The sequence below is a fragment of the Jaminaea rosea genome (genome assembly GCF_003144245.1).
Source record: "Jaminaea rosea strain MCA 5214 unplaced genomic scaffold BDZ90scaffold_1, whole genome shotgun sequence".
Taxonomy (NCBI): domain Eukaryota; kingdom Fungi; phylum Basidiomycota; class Exobasidiomycetes; order Microstromatales; genus Jaminaea; species Jaminaea rosea.
The window spans coordinates 1,871,897-1,898,655 of record NW_020289975.1 but is presented as its reverse complement, the minus strand read 5'-3'; the positions used below and the strand labels follow the sequence as shown (position 1 = coordinate 1,898,655).

Sequence of the window (26,759 nt, the reverse complement as noted above, 5' to 3'; positions counted from 1 at the left end):
GCCCTCGACGCAACGCTCGGGCCACGAAAGTTGATCTCGAATCGATGTCGAGTTGCATTTCCTTGTCTCTGTTCCCTTTTGTGCCACCATCATGTCCTCGCCAGCTCGGCCAACAAAGGTCAGCTTCGGCTTCAAGAAGGCGGTAGCTGCCCCGTCCTCATCTAGTGGCTCGTCTTCATCCAAGACATCTCTGGCAACAAAGGCCTTTGGCGGAGATGAAGATGAAGGCAACGACGACGATGCCAACGCAGGACTCTCAGCTCCTCGCTCCTCAACCTCAACCTCTTCTCGCAAGCAGCCATCACGCACCGCCCCCACCTCAGCTCCAGCATCCAAATTTTCACAGAAACACAGCACCCTCGCTCTCTCCCTCGACTCTTCGGCCTTTGCATACGACGATGTCTACGATTCGATGAAGGCCTCTTCGGCCTCCTCTTCCTCCAAGGATCCAGCTACCTCCTCGACCACTGCGGAGGGAGGTCGCAAAGAGTCCAAGTACATGTCCTCATTTCTCTCTTCTCGCAAAGAGCGCGACAAGCTCCTGCTAAGAGCAGAAGCCAAACGCACACAGCGAGAGAGAGACGCAGAAGGCGAAGAGTTTGAGGGAAAAGACGAGTTTGTTACGGATGCATTCAGGGAACAGCAAGAGGAGTTGAGGAAAGTGGAAGAGGAAGAGATGAAGAGCGAGAAGGAGGGGAAGAAGCAAGGGAGCAAGGGTATGACGGGCTTTTACCAGAGGATGATGGATGAGCAGGAGAAACAGCACAGGGAGCAGGTTGAGGCGGCTGAGAGGGCTTCTGCAAAGAAGGGCGAAGGGTCTTCGTCAGCTGAAGATGCACCGAAGGAAGGGGAAGATCTCTCCCAGACTCCATCAGCCATCGCTGAGGCTCGGGCAAAAGGCCTCACCGTCCAACTCAACGACGAAGGCGACCTCGTCGACCAACGATCCCTTCTCTCTGCCGGTCTCAATGTTCTACCTGCAGCTGTCAAGCGGAGGCAAGAGCAGGAAAAGGCCGAGAGAGAAGAACAGGAACGACGCAGGCAACGCGGGCTCAGAGACGATCGTCGCGATCGAGACTCATACTCACACTCTACTGCAGCGCCTCGTGATGGTGCCGACCGCGAGGATCGTAGAAGACGCGATGCTGCCTCCATGCGCGAGCTGGAAGCGCAGCTTCTTCGTGTGCAGGAAGGCAAGGAGGAAGAGGAGGCGAAGAGGCTGGAGAGGAAGAGGAGAGAATTGATGGGTCTGGATATGGCCAATGATAGAGGAAGCGGCAAGAGTGCAAGCCCAGAGGGAGGGGCTGGGAATGCCGTGTCTCCGCCGCCAAAGGTTGACAAGGCTGCTGAGGCGAGGAAGCGGTTGGAGGAGAGGAGAAAGAGGAAAAGGGAGGAGGAAGAGTCCGCAACCGCAAAGAAGTAGCTCAACAGCGTGCGCAGATCGGAGGGGTTATTAAGGATTTGGTGCAGATCGAAGGTTGAGCATTTGTGCATGTGGATGAGGAATTAATGCGCGTCGAGAGAGTCCGTAAGATACCCCTAGAGGATTGATCAGGAGAGTCGGTATTAGACAAGGCGAAGAGGGTAGAGTAAGCGTCGCTCGCAGGACGACGTGGTATATTCGCCCGGAAATCGTGCTGGTGGTCGAGATCGTCGTCGTGGGAGGCATCAGGATCTTGATGATGACATGGGGCCGATGAAGGGCAACGGGGACGTTGCAGCCCTGAGCTACATCAGCGGCGTCGAAGTCGCCTACCACCCCCCTCGGCGGCTGGAACAGCCCCGCCGACAGTAGGCGTGCCCTCCCTCTTCTTTTCTCCCTTTGCCTCTTCCTTCGTACCGCAAGCCATTGTGAAGCAGTAGTACATCCCTACCTCCTCGATCTCCTTCTCCAGTCTCGAAATCCAGCGGGCAAAGTCACTGCTTGTCACGATGTCTCGCGAGGGAAGACCTCCCGAGGCGAGGAGGGGAGTTTCGAGGACGCGGATTGCTCCCAATGCAGTGGAGGTGGCGATGGCCACGTCGGAGGGAGTGAGGGAGCGTCGATGCTGCTCACCCGCACTGGGAGAGGGTAGGTGAGAAGTAGGACTGGGCTGCGCCTCCTCGAGTAGGGCGCGTCCGAATGGAATGTGGTAGCGCTGCGTCTTGACATTGCTGAGTGCCGCCGTGCTTAGACGAGCGGCCAGATGATCGCCGGCGCTGGTGAGGTGACGAGCGGAGAGGTGAAGTTGAGCTTCTTTGTCAATCATGCTGAGATTCGATGCCTCCTTGCGTGCTCACAACGCATCCTTGTTCAAGAAGCTCGTTGTCTTGGCTGAGATCATGTTGAGCGTCTCGATGTTGGGCGCAGGGACTCTTGTGGTGGCAGGCAGGGCACAGCAATTCAGATCGGCGAGGCAGAGCATGCCCCCCGGTTCTGCAAAATGCACACAAAGAGGTTGACGGGGTGAAAGATATCGTCAGTGAGTGCTCGACTTGACGGCATTGAGCGACTCGATGGCCTGGAGAATTTGGGAAGAAAGTTGCTACGTACTGAGAAGGCCCACCATGTTGTTGACAGCGCGCTGCCACCCAATGTCCTTGTCTAAGGCGTAGACGAGGAGGCGAGCATGAACGAGATCGTACGACCCAGGTTGCATGACAATTTTGGGGTGCGTGACGGCTCGAGTGCCCTGAGCAAAGGCGTTGAGGACATTGTGCTCGAACAGCACGATATCTGCTCGGCCGTCCTGTTTCTCGCCTTGAGCAATGGCCAGGTTAATGTCACAACCATGCAGCTCCGCCCTTTCCTTCAACATTCCCGAAGCTCGTAAGTCACGCAGCCAGATTCCTGTCCCACACCCAGCGTCCATGACCTTGCTGACGTGTTGAAGGTGCAGCTCTGCAGCAGGATGGACGAGATGACCGCCGCAAGCGCGCTTGTAGGCGCGATGCTGGTGATTGAGACGTTGTGACTCGGTGGATGCGAGCCTGGCATCCGTGACAGACGAGGTTCGGGCATCCTCCTGCTGCTCGTGCAGCTGATGGTGGGCGGGTTCGCGCGCAGGCCAGGAGGGAACCATTGGGTGAAGGGAGGTAGAACAGGCAGCAGCCATGCCTGTAGTAGCGGCAGCGGGGGCAAGGATGTAGTTACGCTGCCGTCGCGTACGACATGAGAGAACGTCAGCTCCCATCGACGAGCTTCCACAGTGCGCCCGCTCACCTGAGCCTCAGAAAGTCTGATCATCGGCTCCGATGGGCTGCGACGGTGTTGGCGACTTTGGTAGCCATGGTAAGTAATGGGAGGCGGAGCGCTCGTAGGAGGAGCCGTGTGCCTGCTGATACCGGGCGCAGCACCATGGTGCTTGGGCAAGACCAGTCCGACAGCCGGAGCCAGGCCAGCTACGGGAACATTCAAGGCAGCTGTGGACTGCGCATGATTCGTTGAGGATGGGAAAGACGGCGAGGCGCTGAAGGAGATGCGACGAGGTCGAGGAAGGGATGCCAAGTGGGATCGAGACATGCTGCTCGCATTGCCTGAATGGAGAGGTTGGTGGTAGAGAGGGAGAATCACGATGGGCGATGGTGCTCCGCTGTCGAAGCGGGGAAAAGGGCGAGGTGGCAAGGTACAGGGAGAAATCAGCCGTTTAAGACGTGCAAGGAGGAGAGACAGCGAGCGGATGCGGTCAGAGTTGAGGAGATGACGCCGATGAGTCCGGCCGGGCTTGTTGTGCTTGTGAGTAATGTGGGCGAGCGAGGCGAGCGAGGCGAGAACGTGCTGCGTTGATGCCAAAAGGAGCGGTCCGAGGAGAGTTGAGGGTGCAGAGGTAGATTGGTGAGGACGGAAAGTGGCGGATCCAATGGAGAGAATGGAAGAAGGAGAGAATCGAGAGAAGACTGAGCAGAAGCGATGCGTGCCGTGTTGGTTGCCCATCGCTTGCACTCACGTATCTTGCCGTGCTTGCGCCGCCGCGCTGCCGCCCACCTTGTATCTCCGCCCGCCCATTCGATACCTACGAGCAACGATCCCTTCACGCCCGTGGCTGAGCGAGATTCCACATCTACACCCATGCACTCACTTGCTACCGATCTCAGATCGCATCCTCATGACCATTGCGCATAACGTACATCCAGATTCGTTACTCACTCCTCGCCAGCCCTGCGCCTCGCTCGATCCTTGAACCTGTCCCCATCGCCTCTCCCGCCATTGCGTCTATGGCTGCCCCTTCTTTCTCCACCGCCACGATGACCTTGCGGACGAGGGTAGCCTTCGTCTTGCTGTTGCCCTTGCGGCTGCGCGTGGTACTGGCCTTCTCGCCCTTCACGGCGCTCGCGTTCCCTTTCCCTTGCTGCTGACCCGCTGATCGAGACTTGGCGAAGTAGCCCAGATCCAGCGGCCCCGCCTTGACCGCCCGTGGCAGGCGAGTTGGACCCCCGCGCCGCGGGTCCCGTTGGCGTTGTTGAACGAGCACCTCCGCCAGCAGCGCCTTCCTCGTCACCACCACCACCGCCGCCGAAGCTGTTGCGCCCGTTGCTGAAACGCCCACCTCCGCCTCGCCCGCCGCTGTTCCCGTGCTGCATGCGCGGCCGTTTCGCATCTGGTCCTCCCTCTTGAGCTCCACCTGTGTGAACAGAAGGAGAAGCAGGTGATCCACCCCGAGAGGCAGGGCGAGATCGCTGTCCGCCTGGCCCGGTATTGTATCCGCCTGGACTGGCAGCATCTCCAGGTGGCCCGCCCGCCAGGCGGTCGGCCAGACTGCGCTTAAGACTACCGCCGCCAGTGGAAGGAGAGGCCTCGCCCGCCTCGTGAGGAGCAGGGGGAGCAGGTGCGTCGCGTCTTGGTGGGTACATGGACTGCGATTGGGAAGCTGCACCGGGCTCGCTGCGTCGACTACTGCCAGCGATGGAAGGGCCAGAAGGTGGTGCTCCTCGATCGGAGGGGGATCCTTGCGCCTCTCGCTCGCCCCTCAGCGGGGCAGGCGACGTCGCGCCTTGCGGCTCGCCCCAGACGCGCTGCGGCACTGACGAGGCCGGCCCTTGACCCGTGGAAGCGCCATTACCGTTGCCAAAGAGCTCACGAGTGCGTTGCTGTTGCTGTTGCTGCTGAGGAGGCGGCGGCAGGTCATGGCTGCGCTGCTGATGAGCAGCCTCGTCGCCTGCCTCTCGTCGATCCCTCACGTGCGGAGGCTCACCCCGCCTCGAGCTGCGCTGCGAATACGCGTTGGCCGTGGCCTCCTCTTCGGCCGTCTGATTTGAGGCTGCGCCTGAACGCCTCGAGTCGCGCTCCCGCTCTCGGTCCCTGTCGCGAGACGTATCCGCACCGCCACGCCCACGATCGCTGCCATACCGATCAGAGGTCGACCGTCGACTGTCACCGCCTCGACGGCGGTCGTCTCTTTCTCGGTCACGATCACGATCACGATCACGGTCTCGCTGGTCTCGGTCGCGCTCTCGCTCCCTTTGCTCCCGATTATCGCGCTCGCGTTCCCTATCTCTCTCCCCTCGCTCCCTCCTCGGGCCCCAACCAGAATCGCGCGTCTCTCCACCAGCTGTGGCGTTCTCTCGAGCAGGCGTGGTGTCTCGCGGAGAGGCCGTGGTGGCTGCCCCTCTCTCCGTAGCGTCTCGACGGCTTGAGGATCGAGTAGCAGAAGGCGAGTTGCCGCGGGAAGGAGCAGCACTGCTTGGGCCTCGACTGTCTCTCCCGCGATCGCGATCACGGGGGCGGTCCCGGTCCCGGTCTCGCTGCTCTCTGTCCCTCTCGTCACGCGACGATGGTCGCTCATTGGCCCTCTCGCGCTCAGAAATTCCAGGCGTGCCCTTCTCCCTTGCAGCCTGAGCGCCCAACGTACTCGCTGGGGCCTGCGGTGGATTCATCATGGTGCCTAGAGCGGCTTGGCGAGCGGTGGCCAGGGAGTCGTCGTCTTTTGTCGCTGTGGCATCGCTAGGTCGTGATGAGGCGAGAGAGGGATTCCCTCGCGGCCCGGTTGGGGGGAGGCGCTCGTTGCCTTGACGAGAAGAGGTATCCCGAGGAGCTGTGCGAGCAGACTGTTGAGCGCCATTGGACGCTGTGCGAGATAGAGCGGCTCCGGGACGGGCGGGAGGGCTACCCTCGTACCCCCTGCCGCTGTTGGACGCTGCGGAAGGCCCTTTGGGTGGGCCGCTTGACGGGATTGAGGCTTTGCGCTGGTCATTTGAAGGGCCGGTGGGGATTGGGGAGGCTGCATTCGAGACAGCAGCCTGGCGCTGTGGTCGGTCTGAGGTTTCTGGGCCAGGAGTGTTGGTCGCCTTGGCTGCTGGATCTGATGGCGATGCGCTCGTAGTGGCAGAGGCCTCTGCGGGCTCGGACTTTGGTGCGGTAGACGCGGCTCCGTCCTCTGCTGCACTGGTCGTACCCTTCTGCGCTTTTTCCTCGTCCGCCTTCCTGTCCGCCTGCTCGGCCTCGTTCTCTTTCGGCACAGCCTTTGGCTCAATCTTGGGCTGCGGCTTGCCCAACCACTCCTTCTGATACTTCTTGAGCGTGGCCAGCAATCCCTGGCCCAGCACCTTGAGCGAGCCGCGAGTCTCCTCCTTGGTCAACTTTTCCACCACTTGGATCAACTCCCGCCCATGCGCATCGAAGAGGGGGAAGCGTTGTGCCAGTCGGTTCATGACAGCGATTGCGTTTCTGATACGCATAAAGTCGCCCGAAGTGAGGCAAAGCTTGAACGCCTTTGCGAGCTGGTCGTGCCACTTGCGCACCACGTTGCGGAATTGGGAGTGCGAAAGGAGCTCGTCCTGCGGAATCTCCTCGCCGCCTTGACGCGAGCCCCAACGCATCTGAAAGCCTGGAAGCTTTTCGCCGATGACTTCTTTGGTGTAGAGTTCTTCCGACTTATACCACGGTGCCAAGTCGTCCAGCAACACCTGCAGGAAGCGGGCATAGCTGTTTGCCTCATTTTCAGTGGAGGAGAAGATGATGGGCGCGACGTGCTCGATGAAGAGACGATCGTACAGAGTGACCGTGGGGAAGTTGCGTGTGCCGTGGAGGTGCATGAGGCGAATAAATTTCGCGGCGAACATAGCATCCGTGGGGGAGAGTAGTGCTCGTGGGATGAGGCAGTGCTGAATGAGCTGCTGAACCAGGAGCGGGCGAGTCGTGCCCTCATTGTGTGGGAACCAGTGGTCCTTCTCCTGCAGGAGACGCCTTCTTGTCGCCTGGTGGGCAAGAGTGCGAGCCTTGAGCTCTGCGCGTAGCTGGTCGAGAGAGTCTTGATGCTGAAGGAACGCGTTACTCTTCCTTTCTCCACCGGTGTCCGCCGCTTTGAGCAGGCGCTGAACGGTGCGCATCTCTTGCTCGTAGCGCTCCGACGGGACTTGGATATCGGCGAGTGAGAGCTGCCAGAAGGTGGCGAAGAAGTGTTTGCCCATCACACGCTTCGACTCGTCTGAGAGGATGGCGTCGGCTGCTTCAACTGCTTCAGAGAGGCCTTTACGCCAAATGGGGATAGGCGTGGCAGCGGGTGTGGTCTTTGCATCTTCCTCCGGTGTGTCACTCTCCTCCGCCTTGGCGACATCCCCCATCTCCACGTCCCCATCCGTGCTTTCCTTCTTCACTTCACTGTTGCCCTCGTCGCCCTCCTTTTTGACGTCTCCTTCCTTCCCTTCACTTCCCTTCTTCGCCTGAGCAGCCCTTGCCTTCCCCTTCATCAGCTCGGCCCTCAACTTCTCCTCGGCATCCTTATCGTCCGCCACCTTCATAGAGTGCAGCAGCCTCGGCCTAGCGATATGGAAAGCGATTGCTGGCTCAATGCTGAAGCGCTCACATAGTGAACGTGTGCTGGGAATCAAATCGGCGTACGCTCCGGGCTCCAGCTGGCTGTATAGGAACTCGACATACTGGAAGAGGACCTCTTGACAGTTGTCGGCCAAATTGGCCAGGTAGCGGAGGTGTGCCTCGGGCTCGGGCACAAGATGCACACACACTTGGCGTTGCTGCGCTATCAGGATAAGTAGAGCGACAGCGAGACGACTCTCCCGCAGAGAGTCCATGAGTCTCGCCCCTGTACGGCGGATGTCGCGACGAGCTGCTGTTCCTGGTCCGGCAGTGGCAACCATCATAGCCTCCATGCGAAGCAAGCGTCCGCCGCTGAGTGCGGCGATCTGGTTGTCCGCCAGGTTGGCCAGCGGCTCAATGCCAGACATTTTCAGGATGAGCTCGCTAATGATCACCAGGTCTTTGGAGTTGTTCGCTTTGAGCTGATTGCAGATGTACTGCAGCACGGGAACGGGATCCATCATTGCGTAGCGGCGGTATAGAGTTCCAGTGAAGGAGGCTAGACTCTTCAGCCAGAGAGAGATGTTCTGCCCGTCCTGCTTGGTGCGCTCCTTCTCTGGATTACTGAGCGCGTCGATAAGATTGAAAGAGAAGACGTCGTACTCGAAGATGGTGAGGTACTTGGCGCATTCTGCGATGTGCGGGATCATGTTGTCGTAGACTTGCACCTGATTCAGAGCCACAGTGAAGAAGATGAGCGGATTGGCGTGCGACGCCTTTGCTAGTGCTCGGCCAGAGAGCTTAAGATTGTCCTTGCTAATACGCTTCAGGATGCCCCGGGCTTCCTTCTCCGTCTCGAGTTGCCGGAAGCGCACCTCTGGCCGCCTGTAGAGCTCGTTCTTCCACTCGCCGTACAGGCTGAAGCGCTCCGTGTAGCTGAGGGTCTTGAGAAGGCTCCAGAGCTCGTTGAGCAGACCTGAATTGCCCGCGGTGAGGGACAGGGCGGGGAACAGGTGGAAGCGAACGATCTCCAGCCAGGCGCCTTTAATGTCCTCGTCGAGGTTGGCGGCCTTGAGTTGGACGCGGCCGAGGCGACAAATTTGCTGGAAGAGCTCGAAGTCACGATGCAGAGCGACGCCCAAGACGCGAAGCAAGGGCACGAGGGTCTTAACGAGGTCTGCACTTTTGGTGCAGATGGGTAGCTGCTTCTTCCAACAGTCGCCGAAAGCAAAGACAAAGCGGGAGGTCGCCGTCGCAGGAGGCTCGGGAGCCAGCGATGTAGCGTAGAGACGAGGAGGGGACAGGGGGAGCACTGCCTGATTTCTCGTGTCGTAGCGTGGTCTTGCCGCGTTGGAGGCTTCCTCGGCCAGGATGGAAACTTGACTGGCACTGGACATGGGCTCATATACCGGCCTAATGGCCTCTTTGACAAGGCGAATGAGCAGGTCGGCCACCTCTGGGAATGCACCGATTAGCCATGGATGTAGCGCAAGGATGAAAAGAGAATAGTCTAGCTGGCCGGTGGCGAGAAGAGCTTTGAGCAGGCCGAGTACTTGATTCGGCGGCTCTTTGACTGCTGCAGCGGCCGCCGCAGCCTCTGCGGCTGCTTTCGTCGCGTCGCCGGCTGCAGCGCCCCCTTCATCGTCAGCCAGTGGAGCAGCCATAGTCAGCGCATTGCTGCGGGCGCTATTAGCCTTGTCCTTGAGCGAAGTCGTGTAGGCAGTTGAGAGCTTCTTCATCCCTTCTTCGTCTGGAGAGAGGTGAGGCCAGAGGTCGGCGAACCGGACAAAGCCGTGTTGTATGAGCAGGGCGCTCATAGTGTACAGGTCGACTGGAACGTCCTCGCGGGTGTCTTGTTGGCGGTAGTAGTCGAATTTGAAGCCCACCAGCTGCGCGCAGGTATGATTGCCCCAGGCCTTGTCGATACGAATGGGAATGCCGGCAATCTCAAGCGTCTCATCAACGTCCATAGCGTCCGCTCCATCCTGCTGCTGCTGCTGGGCGCGCTTTCTTCCTCTGGCCCATGGCGAGGCCCAAAGCAAAGCCAGGAAGAAGGGCCAATGCAGCGTGACGTTTGTGGAAAAGAGGTCAAGGATGATGTCGAGAACGCGATTGGGATCAAGGTCAAAGTAGCCGATGAGTGCAGAGATGTTTCGCATGACTGCTCGTACGCGTCGATTGCGCTCTGCAGGCCGCTCTTGCTCAACGACTTGTGTGGGAGCCGTTTGCCAATTGTGAGGCTCGTCGATGGAGGAGACGTCGTACAAGACCGTGATCGGCGGACCCATCCCACCGAGGATCTCATTCATCAATCCCGAGTAACCTTCATTTTCCTCACGCAGCAGATTGAACTTCTGCTGCTTGTAGAGATTGGCGGTGTTGATTCGAACTCCCTTACGGTTGAAGTCGGCCTCGTCAGACACGAGGCCGATGGCAACAAGGAGGGGAACATCGAGGCGTTCGGCCACCGCGATGCGGGCAAGGTGGTTTGAGGTGATGAGTCCAGCGACCAAGTCTGCCAGCCTCGTCTTTGCTGTCTCTGCCTCTTGGGCAGGCGACGTTGCCTTCCCCTTTACATCTGAAGGAGTCAGTCCTGCAGCATCTCTGCGCATGTCAATCTCGACATCAACTGCCCAGATGACGTCGAGGAGGGAGTTCGAGAAGTATGACGAGAGGATGGGAGCCTGCGGAGCTGATGGTACTGGCGTAGCAGAGGCATGACGGCTGGGCCCTGGGCTGTTGCTGACTTCGCTTGCATCGGCCTTGTCGGCGTCGTCTCGCGGTGGTGAGATTGCTTCGAAAAGGGATCGGAAGTCTTGCACGGAGAGCTGCGGTGAGAGGACGTGGGATGAGAGTAGAGCGCCGAGGAGGTGAACGAGGACGGGAGAGACGGCATTGTCGGGGGAGTCGTTAGAAGCTGACTGGAAGGCTGCGTAGCTGCATAGAGGAAGGGGGAGAGGAAGGTTGCGGCCAAATGACGCGAGGATGATGAGCTGGTGTGGCGAGACAAGCTTGAGAAAGAGGCAGAACGAGGCCGGACCATGGCAAGTGCGACTGCTGGCTTGGCTTGGCTTGGCTTGGCTCGGCTCGTTGCCTTGTTGCGGTATTGGTGCTGAACTCACAGTTGTTCTCTTCCTCCTTGGTCCCACGATCTGAGACTGGACGAGACTACATCGCCTGCACCTGTGGCTGAGTCATGAGGGCCAATTGAGCTGCCCGTAGTGACCATGACCGTGCTGATGTTGCGCCAGCCTCAGTGCCGAGAAGTGATGGTGGCGATGTCAAAGGGACGAATGGCTCACTGACAAAAGACGGCAGAAGCGGCACCTCGTCGTCGTCCTCGTTGTCGACTCCCGTCCGCTCGACTCGTTCGACTGGTCCGACTGAGACTGATCCCGCCCTTGCCGCCGATGTCGATCTCGGACTGAGAGCGAGCAGCGCAGCTCTCCTCCATCCACTCTGCACCACCAAATCATACCTCTCCGACTCACTACTTTATCGCGACAACCATGGCAAAGAAAAAGAAGCAGCAGATGGAGGCTTGGTGCTGGTACTGTGATCGAGAGTTCGAAGACGAAAAGGTGCTGCTACAGCATCAGAAGGCAAAGCATTACAAGTGCCCTTTCTGTCCAAGGAGGCTCAATACTGCTGGAGGCTTGACGGTTCATCTTCATCAGGTCCATAAACAGGAGCCCACAGTGTACGTTGGAGTGACGTGGACAGTCGTCCTCCCGTGACTGCATCTCACCCTTATCCTCGCCCCTCCCGTCCTCGTCCTCAGAATCGAAAATGCCCTCCCTGGCCGCGAGTCGTTCGACATCGAGATCTACGGCATGGTGGGCATCCCCGAAGCGGACCTGGCAGCCTGGCGAACAAAGAAGGAAGCAGAAGGGCAAGGCTCGTCGGGACAACCGTCAGCCAAGCGTCAGAAGATAGAGAACGTCGCCCTCACGCCTGAGCAGCTCAAGGCTCAGCTCGAGGCACACAAGGCGCTCATGAGCGGTCAGGCTTTACCCCCTGGTGCGGTTCTGCCTCCTGCTGGATTCGGCACAGCCATGTCACCGCCGCCGCCACGTCCACCATCGGCGATGCCAGCCTACTCTGGCCCTCCGCCCGGATTTGGCATGACTGGCCCGCCACCAGGGTACGGTCGCCCCCTTCCTCCCGGGATGCCTCCCTACTCTGGCCCGCCCCCCTCTCTTTCCTCCCAACCATGGCAACAGCCACCTCCTGGACAGGCTCCTCACCAATATACTGGGCCTCCACCACCCAACATCACCATCCCCGTGCCGAGTCCGCACCAGAGGGCGATCAAGGAAGGAGCAAAGAGTCGCATGGTTTATGCGGATCAGAATTTGAGTCCAGAAGAGAAGATGGCGATGAGCAGCAAGTATCAATACAGCGATCCTGATGATCCTCCTCAGAGACAGCATACGCAGCAGCAGCAGCAACAGGCATCCACGTCCACATCAGCGACGGCATATGGGGCAGGGTCCCCTCCGCCTCCCACGATGCACCAGCAACAGCAGCCGTACTACGGTGGACCTCCTCCTTCAATTGGCAACTACGCGCCAGGCGGATCGGCAAGCCCGTACGGCTACACACGCCCTCCTCCGCAGAGCGGCTATGCGGTCAGTCCTTCTCCGTATCCCGCAGCGGCAGCAGCAGTAACCCCCGTGTATGCGCGCTCCGCTTCACCGAGCGTTCCACCTCCTTCTTTTAGCTCTCCACCACCTCCCGCTCCTCAACAGTACGGCGGGCCCCCTCCCCCGATCGCTTACGGCAACGGGAGCGCACAGCAGGCACAATCCTATCCAGCCGTTCCTCCCGGCGCTTCGCCCCCCTCATCCCGTCCCGAGGACAATACGGCCGAAGCCCTCGCCCGTACGAATGCCGGCGTCGCGTCAGCCGATGGGCAGGCGAGGGGACAGAGAGAAGCAGAGGTGCGTCACATGGAAGCGAAGGCGGAGGGACTTGGTGACAGACCGAGTGCGGATGACCAGGGAGAAGGGCAGCCGGGTAGTGGGGTGATGGATGCAGCAGAGGGGAATGAGGCGCTCAAGGCGCAGGACGCGCAAGGCGGGGAGAAAGTCAAGTCGACGCCGGGAAGAAGGGCGAGGGCGGCGGACCTTTTTTGAAGAGCGTGATACGCTCAGAGAAGGAGACACAGAGGACCAGGGACACGAGGCAGACAAGACAGGTGCGTGTTGATCGAGAGAATGCGACGAGAACGTAGCATCGCGTCCCGTCACCATGGCTTCTCAAGAAAAGCAGGACGGATAAACAGCGATGTCCACTATAGCACGATGTAAGCGCATTCTTTCCAGGGGGTGTAGCGCAGCTCGGCCCTCCCTTCATCCAACGTTGCCTCTTCCCTTCCCGACCTTCTCGACCTTCTCACCAGTGGCGAACACCGCAGGTGCGAGCAGCCATGGCAAGATTATGTTGACAACGACACTGTGAGTCCATGCGCAGCCCCATCCGCCGGCCGAATCGTATCTACTCTGCGTGCATGCAGTGTGCACATGACTTGCAATGATAATCTCTCTTCGAGTCGACGATCACTGCTGCTTGGATGTAGGGGCCAGGGTAAACAAGCTGCTTCAAATTGCGCGGTTAGGTGGCGTAGCGTGCGTAATAGGTACATCAGGTTGCGTACGGTGGAATGAGGAAAAAAAAAGAGCAGGAAGAAACTTTTGTGGCTCGAAGACCACAGCTTAGGAGTTGAAGCGATGCTGGGGTTTATCTTCGGCCGCTTGGACCACTACTTCTCCCCGGACTCTCCATCGCCCACACGGCTAGCGGGTGTGCTCATAGTTGCGGGCGCAGCGGTGGCGCTCGCGCTCGTAGAGCTTCCTGCTTCTGCTCCTGAACTCGTCACTGCCGCGGCGCTGTCTTCTTCCTCGCGCTTGATGGCCGCACTTACTCCAGACTGAGGCGTCGTGGCGGACGTGGCAGGCGCTGGTAGAGCCTGCGGGGCTGGTGTCGATGCAGAAGGTGCGGCGCTGCCCGCTTCAGCCTGAGCCTCAGTGGTATCCGATGGGGTGATTGAGCTGCTGGCAGGCTCTGCTGGTGGCACGAGGAAGAGTGGCTGCCCTTGAGGAGTGATCGTCGCAGCAGGAGGTGCCGGGCTGGGCTGTGAAGGGACTTGAACGGAAGGCTCTGTAGAAGCACTGCTGCTGCCTGGGGCCGCAGCAGCTGCAGTACTCGATGTAGCATTGTCCGCTGCCTCGCTTCCTTCATCCTTGGTTTCCCCTTCACCGATTCCACCTCCGAGCGACGCTGCGACTGATGCGAATAGATCCGCCGCAACGTCCTGCACTTGCTGATCGTCAAGTGAGTCATCGCCGTCGCTGGGCTCAGTACCAGCAAGGCCAGCGGAAACTGGTGGTGCTGCCGGGGTCGGGGAGGATGTGGCTGTGATTGCGGGCGTAAGAGGCTGCGCGGAGGTCGTTGAGATGCTAGGAGCTGATATCGGTCTTGTCGGTGGTGCTGACGTTGCCGTCGAGACAGAAGCCAGCGGCGAGGTCGAGGTAGCTGAGGCTGACGTGGATGCAGGAGCTGGTGCGGCAAGCGAGACGCTGGTATCGTTGCTGCTGGTAGGCTGTCGCGGGGCTGTCACCGATCCTGGTCTCTGCGCATCGCTAGCGCTCAGCTTCTGCTTCTCTCCCTTCTGAGCTTGCTCTGCGGCACGCCTGTCGTCCTCATCAGGATCTTGCAGCTCGTCGACTTCCTCATCGCTGTCGTTGCCTGTCCCAAGACCGAGCTGAGCTGCCGTGTCCGCAGTAAGCTGCGAGGCAAAGTTTGCAATGGCATCATCGTCTCCGTCCTCATCTGCTTCATCTGCTTCATCTTCAGCAAGGGCCGCAGCTGCTTGCGAAGGGGCAGGCCTGGATTGCGCTTGACCCGAAGCATTCGAGCCAGAAGGTCCCGCCTGCTGCCGTTCACTTCCAGCCGTGGGCGCCGGGCTGCCCTGCCCACCGGCAACATGCTCCTGCGCCGCTCGCATCTCCTCGGCCGCCGAAAGGGCATATTGCGCCGCAATCGCATCGATGTCGTCAAGGTCCGCACTCCCACCCTTGACGGTGCTTCCGGGCCTCGCAAACCCACTGCCCGTGGGTGCATTTGGCGGACGAATTGAAGTCGGAGCTCCGTCGGTACGCATTCCCGGCGTTGTTGACCCTGAAGATGGAAAGTCTGGCCCAGGTGTAGCGCTTCCTTCTTCGGTCGCAAACTCCATACTGCCGCCATGCACCGCCCCACCCATGGCCTCGCAGTTGTGCCTCCTCAATGCATCCCTGCGCACGAATGCTCGCCCACACACACATCTAAATTTCCTGCCTGGAGCACCCAAGCCCATGCGCTGCAAGTCATTCATGACTACCTCTCCGTTCTCGTCTCGCTCCTCGAACAAAGGCTCAGGTTCAGACTCGTGCGTCGAAGCAATGTGGCGCTGCAAGTCGTGCTTGCGGGAAAAGGAGCGTCGTTCCTCCCTGCAGGCGGGATACGGGCAGGGAAAGGGCTTGGAGCGCTCTGGATCGGGGTCGTGCGTTGACATGTGCGTGTTGAGATTGTAGGCGCGTGCGAAGGCTCGGTCGCACTTGGGGCACTGGAAGCGCTTCTCGGGTGGAGGACCTGGCTTGGGTGGGGCACGGTCTGAGCGTGGACCGGCGATGAGGGGGCGCTTCTCTTCCAGGGGGTTGCCTTGGTTGAGAGGAAGAGCGTCAACGGGTACGCTGGGGTCGTATGGCCGGACGGGTCGGTAGGGTCGTGGCATTGGCCGGCGCACGGGAGGGGAGTAACTGGCTGGGCGGGGTGGTCCAGAGGGAAGTTGACTCGTTGACGGGGCTGGAGGCGGGGGAGGCCTGGGTCGCGGAGGCGGCATGGGTGGGCGCGCTCCACCGCTCTGCGGCGGGGGAGGTCTGACGGACGTCGACTCGCGGAGACGCTTCATGGCGTCTGCGAGAGCTCTGTGCGATACCTCGTTGCCTGGCAGCGGATCGCCGTTTGCGTCGAGCCCCATTGCAGCATGGGCGACCATGGCCAGGTCTTGGGGACCAAGGGAGCTGAGCAGAGAAGCGAAGCTGGGCGTGCCCTGAGGAGGAGTGGCTGAGAAGAGGGCGGCCGCCGGTAGAGCTGGTACCCCTGGGCGAGGGCGAGGCGGGAAGCCCGGTCGAGGTGGCGCAGGCATGCCTGGTCGCGGCGGTGCCGGAGGACGTGAAGAGAGGGGAGTAGGCCTGGGCATAGGGCGAGGCATAGCTGGGCGGGAGGAAGGTGGGCCTGGCAAAGTAGTGATGCCACTCGAGCCAGCGCCTCCCGGTCGTGGTGCGGGGAGAGACGATGGTCGCGGCGTCGAGGAGAAGAGGGATAGCGCCGAAGGTCGTGCTGGCATGGGAGGTGCTACGGAGAGTGGGCGAGCACCAGAAAGCGGTGGTCGTGGCGGTGCTGCGAGAGTCGTGGTGGGCGCAGAAGGTGGTCTGACTGCCGGAGGCGCGGGTGAAGACGATGGCGAGGCCGCTGCCGGGGCATAGCGTTGAAAGGCATTCTCGGTCGTCGTGGGCTTGAGGTCATATTGCGAGACGACCTTTTGAAGGCTGGCGGCGGGAGATGCGGTGGCTGCGGACGAGGAGCCAGAGGCAGCTGAGATGCCCTGAGATGTCGAGGGGGCTGATTGGGAGGCTGGCGTGATTGACGTCACCGCAGTACTCCCTGCGTCTAGTGCGCTGTGGGGTCGCTTTGTGCCGCGCTGAGCTGACTCGCCCTCGTCAGAAGGGCTCTTGGCTCCCTCTGCTTCCGCTTCGGCCTCTGCTGAGAAGTTGAAATCGCCGAGGCCTGCGGCGATCTGGGCTGCGGCGATGGCTTCGAGGCTGCTTTCGCCGTAGTCGAAGCCGGCACCCTCAGCCTCATCGGCATTGTCGTCGGCGTTCTGCATTTCGACGTCGCTCGTGGTCGATTCTGCTGCGCTTTCATCTTGGGCCGTCGACGTACTGGCTGAGGTGGGAGCAGGCGGAGCTAGGGCGTCTGCTGATGGCGGGTCATCCCCAGCGCTCATGATGGACAGCGGGCGCGGGGCAGCCTAAGGCTGATGCTGATGGTGAGTGGGCGTCGCAATGATGGCTTCTTGAGGGGACTTTGATGAAGTCGAAAGATGGTTAAAGAGGGGCGGTGCGGACTGCTCGATCGGCGGATGGCCGCTGATGGCGCTGAGCGCGTTGATGCGGGCTACAGGCGCAGCTCGATGGCGGACGAGCGTGCGTCTGAGGGTATGGAATCAATAATCAGTCTGAAAGAACGATGAGAAGTAGTGGATGGCAGCTACAAAGGGCCCTGGGGCGTGACACCGTGGCGGTCGATGGTGATGCCGTACTCGGCGCCTCTGTGATGGCCTCGCCCCCACAACACCCCGACGACGGGACGCGTTGCGATGTCGTGTCGTTGCTGTGCTTGTTCTTGTGCACTCTATGCGCTACTTACCTTATGCTAACATGAGACCTGGTAGGCTGCCGCAGTGAGGGTGACCTCCCGCAGTCGATTGGCTGCGGTGAGGGATGGTTAGGGATGACGCGAAGAAAATAAGGGTCGCGACGGGCGGCGACGACAACGGGAGCGCGTTGCGCGGCAGCCGCCGGGGCGCCCACGCACAGCAGCTCGGCCAGGCAGCGATGTCCCAGGGTCACGACGACGAGTCAATGGCATTGGAAGGCGTTTGACAGGGCAAATTGATGGGCGCCACGGCCCCGCCTGACTCCCTCTCGATGAAAGTCAAGAGTGCACGAGACGAGCAGCGGCCACCTAAGGAAGGCGGAGGGGGGTGATTATGGGGAAGGAGCCTGCCACCGGAACGGAAGCTGAGTCGAACTCCACCTCGAATGACGTCGCTGTCCGCCCCGCACGAGCCACCATCATGCATCGTCCAGTGGATCCACCGCATCGCTCGACGTCGACGCATTCAGATGGTCGAGCTTACGTTAGGTGGGGCGGGCAAAGGAGTGTTATGACAGGCCCAGGGTTCAGCGTCGACAAGACCCTGCAGCAGCCATGATCTCGCGGGCGGTCAGACGACTAGCCGTATATAGAGTATCATCCCTGAGAGCTTGCCTTCCATCCACGAGTCCCTTCTTAACAAGTCAGCTACACCAGTCAGTACCTCTTTCTGCTACACCTTTCCACGTCACCGTACGCAAGCGATCCAACATGGTCAAGCCAGACAACGAAGTTGTAAGTACGCGCGGCGTGAGGCAGCCCCGCGTGTACGGCCTCCTCCTGACCATCTCGCCTCCTCGCTTCTGCATCCACAGATCGAAGAGTTCAACGAGCTCGTCAACATGTCGGCCTCCGAGCTGGAGAAGTGGCTCAAGACGGAGTCGTCCGAGTCGGCAGGCTGGGGCGGCGAGTCCGGCGAGACAGTTGGGCACGACTCTGGCCGCAAGATTGTCGACATTCTGAAGCGTAACCCGAAGAAGGAGGCAGACAAGTACACGGAAGAGGACATTCAGCACATGCGAAAGGTCGTCTCGTACAACAAGAGGCACCTGGCTCAGGAGGAGAAGATGAAGGAGACAAAGAGCAAGGAGGAGCTGGAGAACACCAAGAGTGTGAGGAGCCTGAGGAACTGGGGCCACGACCCTCTGAAGAACATGTAGGCGGCCGTGAGAATCGGCACGCATTGAATGCATCTCTGTCAATGGCTCGGCGTTCGTACGAGAAGCGATGAAGTGATGGTTGACCAAGGCGAATTGAAGGCTGCCCCGCCTGCGCCGCGTCTGACGCCTTTGACGCCGCGCCAGCCCGCCCGCCGGTTCTCCGCCCGCTCTGTTGGTTGGTCTCGACTTTGGACAGAGAGAGTGGAGTCCGCGACCGCGACTGCGATTGCGCTGGCTGTGCTTGTGTTCCTTGTCTTGCTCCCTATCAACCCCTGATCTCGTCGAGGTCCACCACCACTACTACGACAATTACTTTAGACCTCTGCTCTCTGCCACTCGACTCACGCCGCCATGTCATCTCACCAGCAAGACCCCTCCGTCGGCGACGAAGAGCTCCGCCCAACGCAGACTGAAGGCTACAAGGTTGGCGAGAAGAAGACGGTCGAGGAGTATGCGCAGCTCGACGCCAATGACGAGAGCCTGGCTCGCTGGAAAGCGTCGCTTGGCATTGGAGCTGGTGAAGGAGGGGCGGGAGACCCGTCGAAGCCAAAGGTGAGTGTGCAACATTGAAAGAAGCCAGCGATGCGCGGCGCTAACCCCTCGCTGTCGCACGCAGCTCGCCTTGCACTCTCTTTCGCTCGTCTCTGCGTCAGCACCGGGTGGACGCGTATCGATCAACCTCGAACAGGGTAAAGAGCAGCTCGAGGCTCTCAAGAAGAACCCACTCACCGTCAAGGAGGGCGTCGACTACCAGGTGTCGATCTCCTTTACGTGAGTTGCAAGCGGCCGAGCGCCCAAAACAGGCTGGTTGCTAATATCGCCTCCTTCTTTCTCCGCACACAGCGTCGGCTCAGAGGTCCTGTCAGGACTTAAGTACCTTCACGTAGTCAAGCGAGCAGGCATCACGGGTGAGCACATCCATGCTGCGGTCTCGCAGTCATTCCACGGCACCCCAACTGACGCTGTTCCTCTCTATTGGCTTGGCAGTGGACAAGCTCGAAGAGATGATTGGTAGCTACGGCCCTCGCGCTGAGCCCTACGAGAAGCGCTTCGCTCAAGAAGAGGCGCCCAGCGGTATGCTGGCACGAGGTGGAACCAACGTCGTCAGGAGCAGGTGAGTCCGCGAAACGACTTCGCACCAATGACGCCGGCTCTGATCATTTCTCCTTGCCTCTCAGGGTCATCGACGACGACGGTACCGTCTATGCCGACTGGACGTGGGCTTTCAAGATTGCAAAGGACTGGGCGTGATGCGTGAAGGAAAGGGATGGACGCTGGTCGTCGGCCCCTGACTTGCGCGTCCGCGCTCCTTGCCCTCATCAATCCGCTTCTACAAATACCATCACCCCGACAATAGCAGCTCATTCTTGCATTGACCCTCGCGCGCTCCGCTGATTAGATGACGATTGTGTTCTAAGCTAGGTACAGATGATGTTGGAGCAGACGCTCACTGGGTCCATCTTTTACTCTCCCCCGCATTACGCCCACTTGTCCAGCAACTCTCGGTGGAAGCGTCCGAACCTCTCCACAAACTCATCCGTTTCCTTTGCCAAGATCGTCGTCCTGAACCAGAACGATCCAGTCTTGTCGTTGGGCTGCTTGCCAAACCCAGAACCAGGGACACAGCAGATGCCCGTCGCCTCGAGGAGCTGGAAGCAGTACCAGAGATCGATCTTCTGCCCTTTCTTCTCCGCGTCCTTGAGCGCCTTTTGCGGCAGGTCAGACACCTCCGGAAAGAGGTAGAGCGCCCCCTGAGCCTCACCACAGCTGACGCCGGGCAGATTGGCAAAGGCATCTCGCATCTTCTCCGAGCGCGACTTGAGCGTGTCGTAAATCGCCTGCACCTCGTCGCGGTACAGTGGGTAGGACTCGTCGCCTTCCTTTGGCGGCTTCACGAGGAGGTCCACGCCGACTTGTCCCTGCAGTGAGGCGCAAAGGTTGACGCTGGCCATCTTGTAGATTTGCGCCTCCACATCCGGGTCAATGTTGCACAGCTCGAAGTAGCCGCCGCGCCTGCCGCACTCGCCGCTCACGCCCTTGGAGATGGAGTGAAAGCTGACCAGCTCGACGTCGTCGGCAATGGCGCGCTCGGCGGGATCAGAGCTCTTGGAGAAGTCCTTGAGGACCTTTTTGAACGAATGGAAGGGACGTTCCTTTGGTTGGAAGATGTTGGCCTGGTAGACTTCGTCCGCGAGGAGGACGAGTCGCTTCTCGTGAGCGAGGCGAATGATGCCTTGGATATTCTCAAGTGTCAAGGTGGAACCAGTTGGGTTACCAGGATTGATGATGACGCACGATCGTACGTCTGTCCCATTGCTGCGAGCCTCGTCTACTGCGCGAGCCATGCCTTCGACATCTACCGCCCAGTCCTTTTCTGCGTCGAGGTGGTACGGAACGGGTGTGGCGTCGTAGAGCGATAAAGTGGCAGAGTAGAGTGGGTACTGCGGGATCGGGATCATTACGCCGTCTTTGGGTCCAGAGATGAGGACGGACATGACCTGCCCTACGCCTCCCGAGGCACCCGCCGTGAGGTAGATGTGCTCGGCGTCTGAGTGGTGGCCGCCATCGCGCTCCTCAATGTACTCCTTGATATGCTTGCGCACGATTGCGGCGCCCTTGGAATGTGAGTACGCCCCGACTGAGCCTACATCGTCGAGGATCTGCTGAGCTCGCTCTACTGCATCGCGAGGGAAGTGAGAGCGCACCACCTCGTCTTGCATAAGCGAAGGGAGCTCAGTGAGAGCAGCCACCTGGCGCCAAAAGGTGAGAGGCTTCTGAGCGAGGAAGGGCTGTTGCTGCGGGTTGCCGATGTTCGCCGAGATGATCGAGTCAAAGGGGAGGCCCTGCTCCTTGGCCTTGCCGTGGGCGAGGATATCGGCGAATTCATCGGCCTGTGGGGGCGCAATGGGGGAGAGAGATGAGGCAGTCGTCAGATGCGGCACTGCTTGTCGAGTAGTTCGTGCGTACTCACCTTGTTGGACAGAGCGCCGCGCACGGCGTACTCGACGTTGAGGACATGGGGATTGATGGTGTTGGTTTGCAAGACCTTTTGGTAAGAGGACTGATTCCGTGAGCCGGAGGCCGAAGAGGAAGAAGAAGCAGTGGCCATGACGAGGCGCCCTCGAGATACGAGGTGAGACGAAGACGAAAGCAACGAGGGCTGCGTGGTACGAGTAAGGAGCGATGGAAAGGTGGTCAAGCGTGCGTGTCCGGCCATTGTCGTGTTTGAGGCTCAATGCGTGCGTGAATGAGGAGAGCGGGGTTGAGGTCGGAAGGGGCGAAAGCCGAGTGGCGGGCGGCGTCCGACGGAGTCAGGCGAGCGTCAATGGAGCGAAGGAAGCCGCGGGAGTGGAATGGCGGCGGCGGGGCGGGCAGCGACGTCCTGCGATTCAATGAGAGGAGGCAGGGATCGCGATGCTGCTCGCAGTGAGTCGCACAAAGGGGCGTGGCGTGTTGTAATCGGATGTTGGGGTCCTGCCTTTATTTGCGAAGCTCATTCTGACCTCGTCTTGCCCCGTCGAAACGAGTTGCAAGCGGCCCTGATTCTTGGCCATCGCTGGAACGTTGACCGGACGTGCGTGCAGATGGCCCCAGCGGCGCTCTATTCTTGCTTCGTCGTCGTCGTCGGCCGCCGTCCCGGCCGCCCGCTCAGACTGGGCTTGGCTGGCTGGCAAAGCGGAGAGGGCAACACTCGCGAGCAGCCCACAATCCACTTGCTCTCTCCATCTCTAAACCCACCCAGCCTATTCTCACTCTTCCGCTTCAGTCGTCGCAGCCATGGCCTTCTTCAAGAGTCTGCGATCCAAGGCGAGGAAGTCGTCGACGTCTGAAGTTGATGCCGCCCAGCCGACGATGACGACGAGCGAATTTGGCTCCAACGCACCGCCAACTGCCAAGCGACAGGCATCGTCGTATGCCAATGACAATGCAGCACTTCAACGTCCAGGCTCTCTCAAGGCTAGCAGAAGCAAGTTCTTCTCGTCTGGGAGCACCTCGAGAAGGAAGCAGTCGACATCCGAGGGGCCTCGACCGCCAGTCCTCGATGCACCCACCTCTCCTCCAGCTCTGCCCAGCATGGCAGACGCAGCACCGCTAGCAAAGCAGACTTCGCCCTCTGCGCTCTCGACTGGCTCAGCAGGGCCGCCTTCCGGTGGTCGTCCATCTGACCTCTTTGCAGGCAAAGGGTTGGCGTGGGGAGAGCTGGACTTGACATCGGGAGGATCGATCAGCAAGCCCCCGCAGACGGGGGACGACTTGCAGAACTTCCTCAAGGCGTGAGCAGGAAGCCAAGAAGCAGAAGATAAGGCAGGTGGGCTGACATATTCTCTGCTTCTCTCGCGCAGCCGCCGGCAATGGGTCCCCACTTTTGTCACAGATCCCAAGGAGGACGTCGAGGTAAAGCAAGTCTCCAAGCCAGACGACATTCAATTCTCCTCCAACCTGCCCGAAGCTGGTACGCTGCACAGCATCAAGGTGGGTGAGAGAGAGAAATGCAGCCTCGATGCTCCCTGTAAGCTGATCACTCTCCCTCTCCGCACTCTGCCAGGACCTCGACGAGTCGCACAAACGCAAGGAGAAGCTGCTCGGCGGCTTCGAGGCATCTGAGGGGGATCGCTGGGCTGATCAAGCGACTGCAGCCGCCACTTCATCTTCTACCACGGCTGCCACGAGCAGGTCAGCTTCTACTGCTCCGACCGCAAGCGCAAAGGCCGTGCAAGCTACAGAGAATCAAGCGCACGCCACCGTGACCAAGAGCAACAGCCAATCCCGCAAGCCAGCACCACCGAGGTCGTCGATGAGCAACGGGCGCAATGGCGTTGCGGCTGTGCTCCCTTCAGCGACCAAGACGGAGGATGCGACCCCAGCGCAGGCCGCAGCGCCTATCGCAGCGCCTCCAGTCGCAGCTGTCCTTCCTGCTCAAATGAACAACGTTGATCCACCTGAGCCCACAGCGCCAGCAGCAGCGCAGCCAGCTCCTTCGGCCGCCGTGCGAGAGTCGAGCGACACGGCTGGAGCCTTCGCTACGCCACAGGAGTCGAGACAGCAGTCAGAATTGGGGCACGGCACGGCAGCAACTCCCTCGACTCAGCAACAGGCAGAGGCGCAAGCGACGGCAGCCACGACCCCTGCAACAGCCTCCGCAATGGACGGTGCAGAGTCAAAGGAGGCCTTGAACTCAAATGAGACAGCGCCAAAGGTGTTGACACCGTCGGCGGAGAAGGAAATTGCCGCTGTGCCAGGCGGGCTTGCGGCATGAGAGGGAATTGGCCCTCCTTTCACCGCCACCGCTCCCGCCACCGCCACCGCCACCGCTCCCCTCTCCCTTTCCTGTCAATACACCTCCTATTCGCAACTGCACGGCAGCTGTCTTTCTGACCAGGAGGGCCTCCTCCCCCTCACTGGCCCGTCGACTCCTCTTCTGCTTCCAACACTCTCCTTTCCACTCTCCTTCTTTGATACCACAACCATCTCCATCCACCCATCTTACACGCATGTCGCCCGATATCGAGCGCAGCACAATCACAAGGCACGCCGCTCTAAATTTCGTCTGTTGAGGGGTGTAGGCTGGGGATGATAATGAAATGAAGTTTATCGAAAAAGAAACACGCAGGTGTGAGTAGCGAGGCAGCAAGCGAGGCATTCGATACTGCTGGCAGAAGCGGGTACGAGCTGATTTGAGGGACCGGCTAGCGGCAACGTTGACATGGCTCTGGATGTGGGAAGCGAGGAAAAGTGCAGCAGATGGGATGCACAGCTCCGCAAGGCGAGGGTTGATGACAAGCAGTGTGAATTTCACGTCGAGTATGGAGGAAAGAGTGATTGGAAAATAGAGAGTTCTTGATACGAAGCTTGGGCTTGGAACATAATGAAGGCTCCCACAGGCAGACCTACTCGAGCTTGAGGGAGTCTTGGGTGGACTCGGCAGTGTCGTGGCTGAGGCTCCGCTGTTCGGAAAGAGCCGCGCCGCTCGTGACGGGCCCAGCGTCGGCGTCACGGATAGCTCTACCCTCCTTTAGCTCGGTGGTAGCGGTCTGATCGCTGTCTCTGGCCTCGAGAGCTCCACTGAGGTCGATAGTGCGACGGATGAGTGGAGAGCCGGGGCGACCGAAGACGACGCAAGCGACACTGGCTAGGTTGTCTGCAGGCGAAGGCGCGACGCGACGGAAGGCGGTTAGCGCGTCCTTCATGAGGATGTACACCAGCTCACGTCTCCTCACCGAAGCCAAGGCAATTACCACGACTGAAATTGCCAAATGTGCACTTTCCAGTACAACCTGCGGTATCACACCACTCCTGACCTACAATGGCTGGTGCGAAGCTCTTGCAAGGTCCTACATTCTTGCCCCCGTTGGGCGGACCCGTGACGGACGAGTGGTTACCGTTGCAGTGGTACGACTCGTGACATTCTCCTAACGTAACATCCTGAACTAGAGAGTGGTTTTGATGAGGTGCAGCATCGCCGCCGTTGTTGTCTGGGGGTCCAAGACCTTCAATTGTGCGTGCGGCTACGGGAAAGGCTCGTTTACTTCCCTCGCCGGCAGCCCTCTGCTGCGGTTCGGGAGTCTGGACACTGCGCCCCGTTTCGACCTTCCCTTCGAGGTCGTCTTGAGATCGTCGAGAGCTCGAGCTTCCCAGGACGACGCAACCGATACCCGCGCCCGATGCTGTAGCGCAAGTCTGGTCAGTACTACACTTTCCCTGACGCCCCCTCGTGCTCACAGAAATGTACACAATCTCCCGCGTTGAACTTGCGATCGACGCAAGTACCGGTACATCCTGAGTTTGTGCACAGTCGTTTGCCCGCGAAACCAGCTTTGAAGCCGACGCAGTAGCCAATATCATTGTTGCCGCTTGCCGCGCCCGAAAGGTCCGTGCCGTTGCTAGCGGTGCCGTTGCCGTCGCAACGGTAATCCTGCCAGCAGGATCCCATCTTGACTTGTGAAGCGCGGACCTCGGCCTGCTCACGGCCGAGCTGAGCTGTGCGTACCTTGGGTGTCATGACGGCGTGCGCAAAACGAGAAACACGGGCGTCGATGGTGGTGTCGAGCGTTGCGCCTGACGCGAAGGTACGTTTCTTAGCTTGATCATGGTGGACACCGACTTGAGGGGACTGGCGACCGATCAGGTCGATCTTCTCATCGACATTGATCGAGCCGCTGCCAAGCACAACGCATTGCACCGTGTCGGTGCCCGCTGTAGAGTGCAGATGGAGGCCACGGTCAGCCTTGCCCCCACAGCTGTACGCGACCAGGACTTACGCAAGCTGAGGCAGTCTTCAGCCTTGAAATTGACGGTTTTGCACCCTTGAGAGCATCCCTTCTGAGCGCACACTTTGATACCTCCGTAATCAGTCGAGTAGCTGACGCAGGAGCCTACGTCATTGTTGCCTGAGGTGATGCCTGCGACGCCCTTGGCGTAATTGGTGCAGCCAGGCTTACTATGGCAACGGCCGATCTCGACCTTGACCGCTCGAGAATGAGCGCCGTGAGTGTCGGTGTTGCGATGTTGGACAATGTCGGGCTTCTGCAAGTCATTGCATGCGACGAATAGAGGTAGGTAGGAGCCAACCGCGAGGAAGGCTAGCATAGTGGTGAAGGGGGCAGCAGCACGCATGGTGTTGAAAGGTCGGATTTGATATCTGGTCAGGAATCTTTGTTGTGTTTGTGGGGCGAGGAAGGGGGCAGTGGGGGACAAACGCGACGGAAAAGCTAGAATAGAGTGTGTAGAGCAGGTCCTTGAGGGTTCAAGTACGCCGCTAGCCTGGCAGCGGGCGCATTCCTGAGCACCACCTCGAGCATCGGGTGATCATGGCGGCCGGTTGCTAGCATGGCCCGAGGCAAGCAAGTAGTGTGGGTCTTGCCCTACATTGAGTGGTGCGACAGATCGCTCGCGCCTCGAGAAGTGACTGCGCAAGGTCAGCCTACCATTGCCACTTGCAAACCGCGGGCACGGGGTTGGGCTCGCTATTGCCGCACTACGGGCCCGCACAGCCGGATCATCACCCTCCATCAGCTCGGGCGGCTACTCGCAAACTCTCAAAATGGCTAGGCGGTGTCGCTGCCATCGGCTGGGCCGCGGTATGCCGTTCAGCATCGAGATATTGCGGAGCAAAGGGAGCGAGGCTTGTGCGAGTGCGCAGGAAGGAAGGGGATCCCAACACGCCGCGTGAGCGACAAACGAGGCGCGGCGCAGGGGCCACCCGAATTGGCTCGCGATCGTCGAGGGGTCGCTTCGTGCTTTGTTCTTGCTGGTTGCCTTCGCGACGGACCGAGTCGACCCGGGCTCCCGTCCCGCCTCCAAAACAATCACGCCGTGCACGAGCAATCTCTTCCGCACCATCACCGCGACCTCATCACCACTCATCGTAATCCAAACTTGCCGGC

General features: G+C 59.9%; 12 protein-coding genes across 12 annotated transcripts; 7 read left to right on the top strand and 5 right to left on the bottom strand.

Moving 5' to 3' along the window:
- Window positions 1-63: 63 nt before the first annotated feature.
- BDZ90DRAFT_229715 (hypothetical protein) lies at window positions 64-1,873 on the top strand. The gene has a single exon (XM_025505186.1). It carries the CDS (start codon window positions 92-94, stop codon window positions 1,421-1,423), a length of 1,332 nt encoding a protein of 443 aa, XP_025365323.1. The 5' UTR covers window positions 64-91; the 3' UTR covers window positions 1,424-1,873.
- Window positions 1,874-2,520: 647 nt separating this feature from the next.
- On the bottom strand, window positions 2,521-3,983 carry BDZ90DRAFT_21351 (hypothetical protein). The gene has a single exon (XM_025504171.1). It carries the CDS (start codon window positions 3,911-3,913, stop codon window positions 2,792-2,794), a length of 1,122 nt encoding a protein of 373 aa, XP_025365322.1. The 5' UTR covers window positions 3,914-3,983; the 3' UTR covers window positions 2,521-2,791.
- BDZ90DRAFT_229713 (hypothetical protein) lies at window positions 3,934-11,030 on the bottom strand. Its single transcript, XM_025505185.1, has 2 exons — window positions 10,855-11,030; window positions 3,934-10,669 (listed from the first exon to the last, which is right to left on the bottom strand). Exons 1-2 carry the CDS (start codon window positions 10,959-10,961, stop codon window positions 4,123-4,125), a joined length of 6,654 nt encoding a protein of 2,217 aa, XP_025365321.1. The 5' UTR covers window positions 10,962-11,030; the 3' UTR covers window positions 3,934-4,122.
- A 149-nt stretch (window positions 11,031-11,179) lies between these two features.
- On the top strand, window positions 11,180-13,252 carry BDZ90DRAFT_229712 (hypothetical protein). The gene is made up of 2 exons (XM_025505184.1): window positions 11,180-11,432; window positions 11,514-13,252. Exons 1-2 carry the CDS (start codon window positions 11,242-11,244, stop codon window positions 12,868-12,870), a joined length of 1,548 nt encoding a protein of 515 aa, XP_025365320.1. The 5' UTR covers window positions 11,180-11,241; the 3' UTR covers window positions 12,871-13,252.
- BDZ90DRAFT_229711 (hypothetical protein) lies at window positions 13,197-17,270 on the bottom strand. Its single transcript, XM_025505183.1, has one exon. It carries the CDS (start codon window positions 16,782-16,784, stop codon window positions 13,497-13,499), a length of 3,288 nt encoding a protein of 1,095 aa, XP_025365318.1. The 5' UTR covers window positions 16,785-17,270; the 3' UTR covers window positions 13,197-13,496.
- On the top strand, window positions 16,906-17,253 carry BDZ90DRAFT_21262 (hypothetical protein). The gene has a single exon (XM_025504144.1). It carries the CDS (start codon window positions 17,027-17,029, stop codon window positions 17,219-17,221), a length of 195 nt encoding a protein of 64 aa, XP_025365319.1. The 5' UTR covers window positions 16,906-17,026; the 3' UTR covers window positions 17,222-17,253.
- Window positions 17,271-17,648: 378 nt separating the features above from the next.
- BDZ90DRAFT_229709 (hypothetical protein) lies at window positions 17,649-18,380 on the top strand. Its single transcript, XM_025505182.1, has 2 exons — window positions 17,649-17,950; window positions 18,031-18,380. The coding sequence occupies exons 1-2, from the start codon at window positions 17,927-17,929 to the stop codon at window positions 18,373-18,375; spliced, it is 369 nt and encodes a 122-aa protein (XP_025365317.1). The 5' UTR covers window positions 17,649-17,926; the 3' UTR covers window positions 18,376-18,380.
- A 279-nt stretch (window positions 18,381-18,659) lies between these two features.
- BDZ90DRAFT_229707 (E set domain-containing protein) lies at window positions 18,660-19,946 on the top strand. The gene is made up of 5 exons (XM_025505181.1): window positions 18,660-18,927; window positions 18,992-19,146; window positions 19,219-19,283; window positions 19,363-19,489; window positions 19,554-19,946. Exons 1-5 carry the CDS (start codon window positions 18,727-18,729, stop codon window positions 19,624-19,626), a joined length of 621 nt encoding a protein of 206 aa, XP_025365316.1. The 5' UTR covers window positions 18,660-18,726; the 3' UTR covers window positions 19,627-19,946.
- On the bottom strand, window positions 19,854-21,484 carry BDZ90DRAFT_215529 (putative alt1-alanine aminotransferase; the record flags this gene model as incomplete). Its single annotated transcript, XM_025504237.1, has 2 exons — window positions 19,854-21,266; window positions 21,347-21,484. 2 exons carry the CDS (start codon window positions 21,482-21,484, stop codon window positions 19,854-19,856), a joined length of 1,551 nt encoding a protein of 516 aa, XP_025365315.1.
- Window positions 21,485-22,152: 668 nt separating this feature from the next.
- BDZ90DRAFT_225410 (hypothetical protein) lies at window positions 22,153-23,632 on the top strand (the record flags this gene model as incomplete). Its single annotated transcript, XM_025504668.1, has 3 exons — window positions 22,153-22,649; window positions 22,719-22,848; window positions 22,922-23,632. The coding sequence occupies 3 exons, from the start codon at window positions 22,153-22,155 to the stop codon at window positions 23,630-23,632; spliced, it is 1,338 nt and encodes a 445-aa protein (XP_025365314.1).
- A 622-nt stretch (window positions 23,633-24,254) lies between these two features.
- Window positions 24,255-26,095, bottom strand: BDZ90DRAFT_21227 (hypothetical protein). The gene is made up of 3 exons (XM_025504135.1): window positions 25,635-26,095; window positions 25,096-25,569; window positions 24,255-25,040 (listed from the first exon to the last, which is right to left on the bottom strand). Exons 1-3 carry the CDS (start codon window positions 25,987-25,989, stop codon window positions 24,580-24,582), a joined length of 1,290 nt encoding a protein of 429 aa, XP_025365313.1. The 5' UTR covers window positions 25,990-26,095; the 3' UTR covers window positions 24,255-24,579.
- BDZ90DRAFT_21149 (hypothetical protein) lies at window positions 26,096-26,506 on the top strand. The gene has a single exon (XM_025504113.1). It carries the CDS (start codon window positions 26,203-26,205, stop codon window positions 26,422-26,424), a length of 222 nt encoding a protein of 73 aa, XP_025365312.1. The 5' UTR covers window positions 26,096-26,202; the 3' UTR covers window positions 26,425-26,506.
- Window positions 26,507-26,759: the final 253 nt, after the last annotated feature.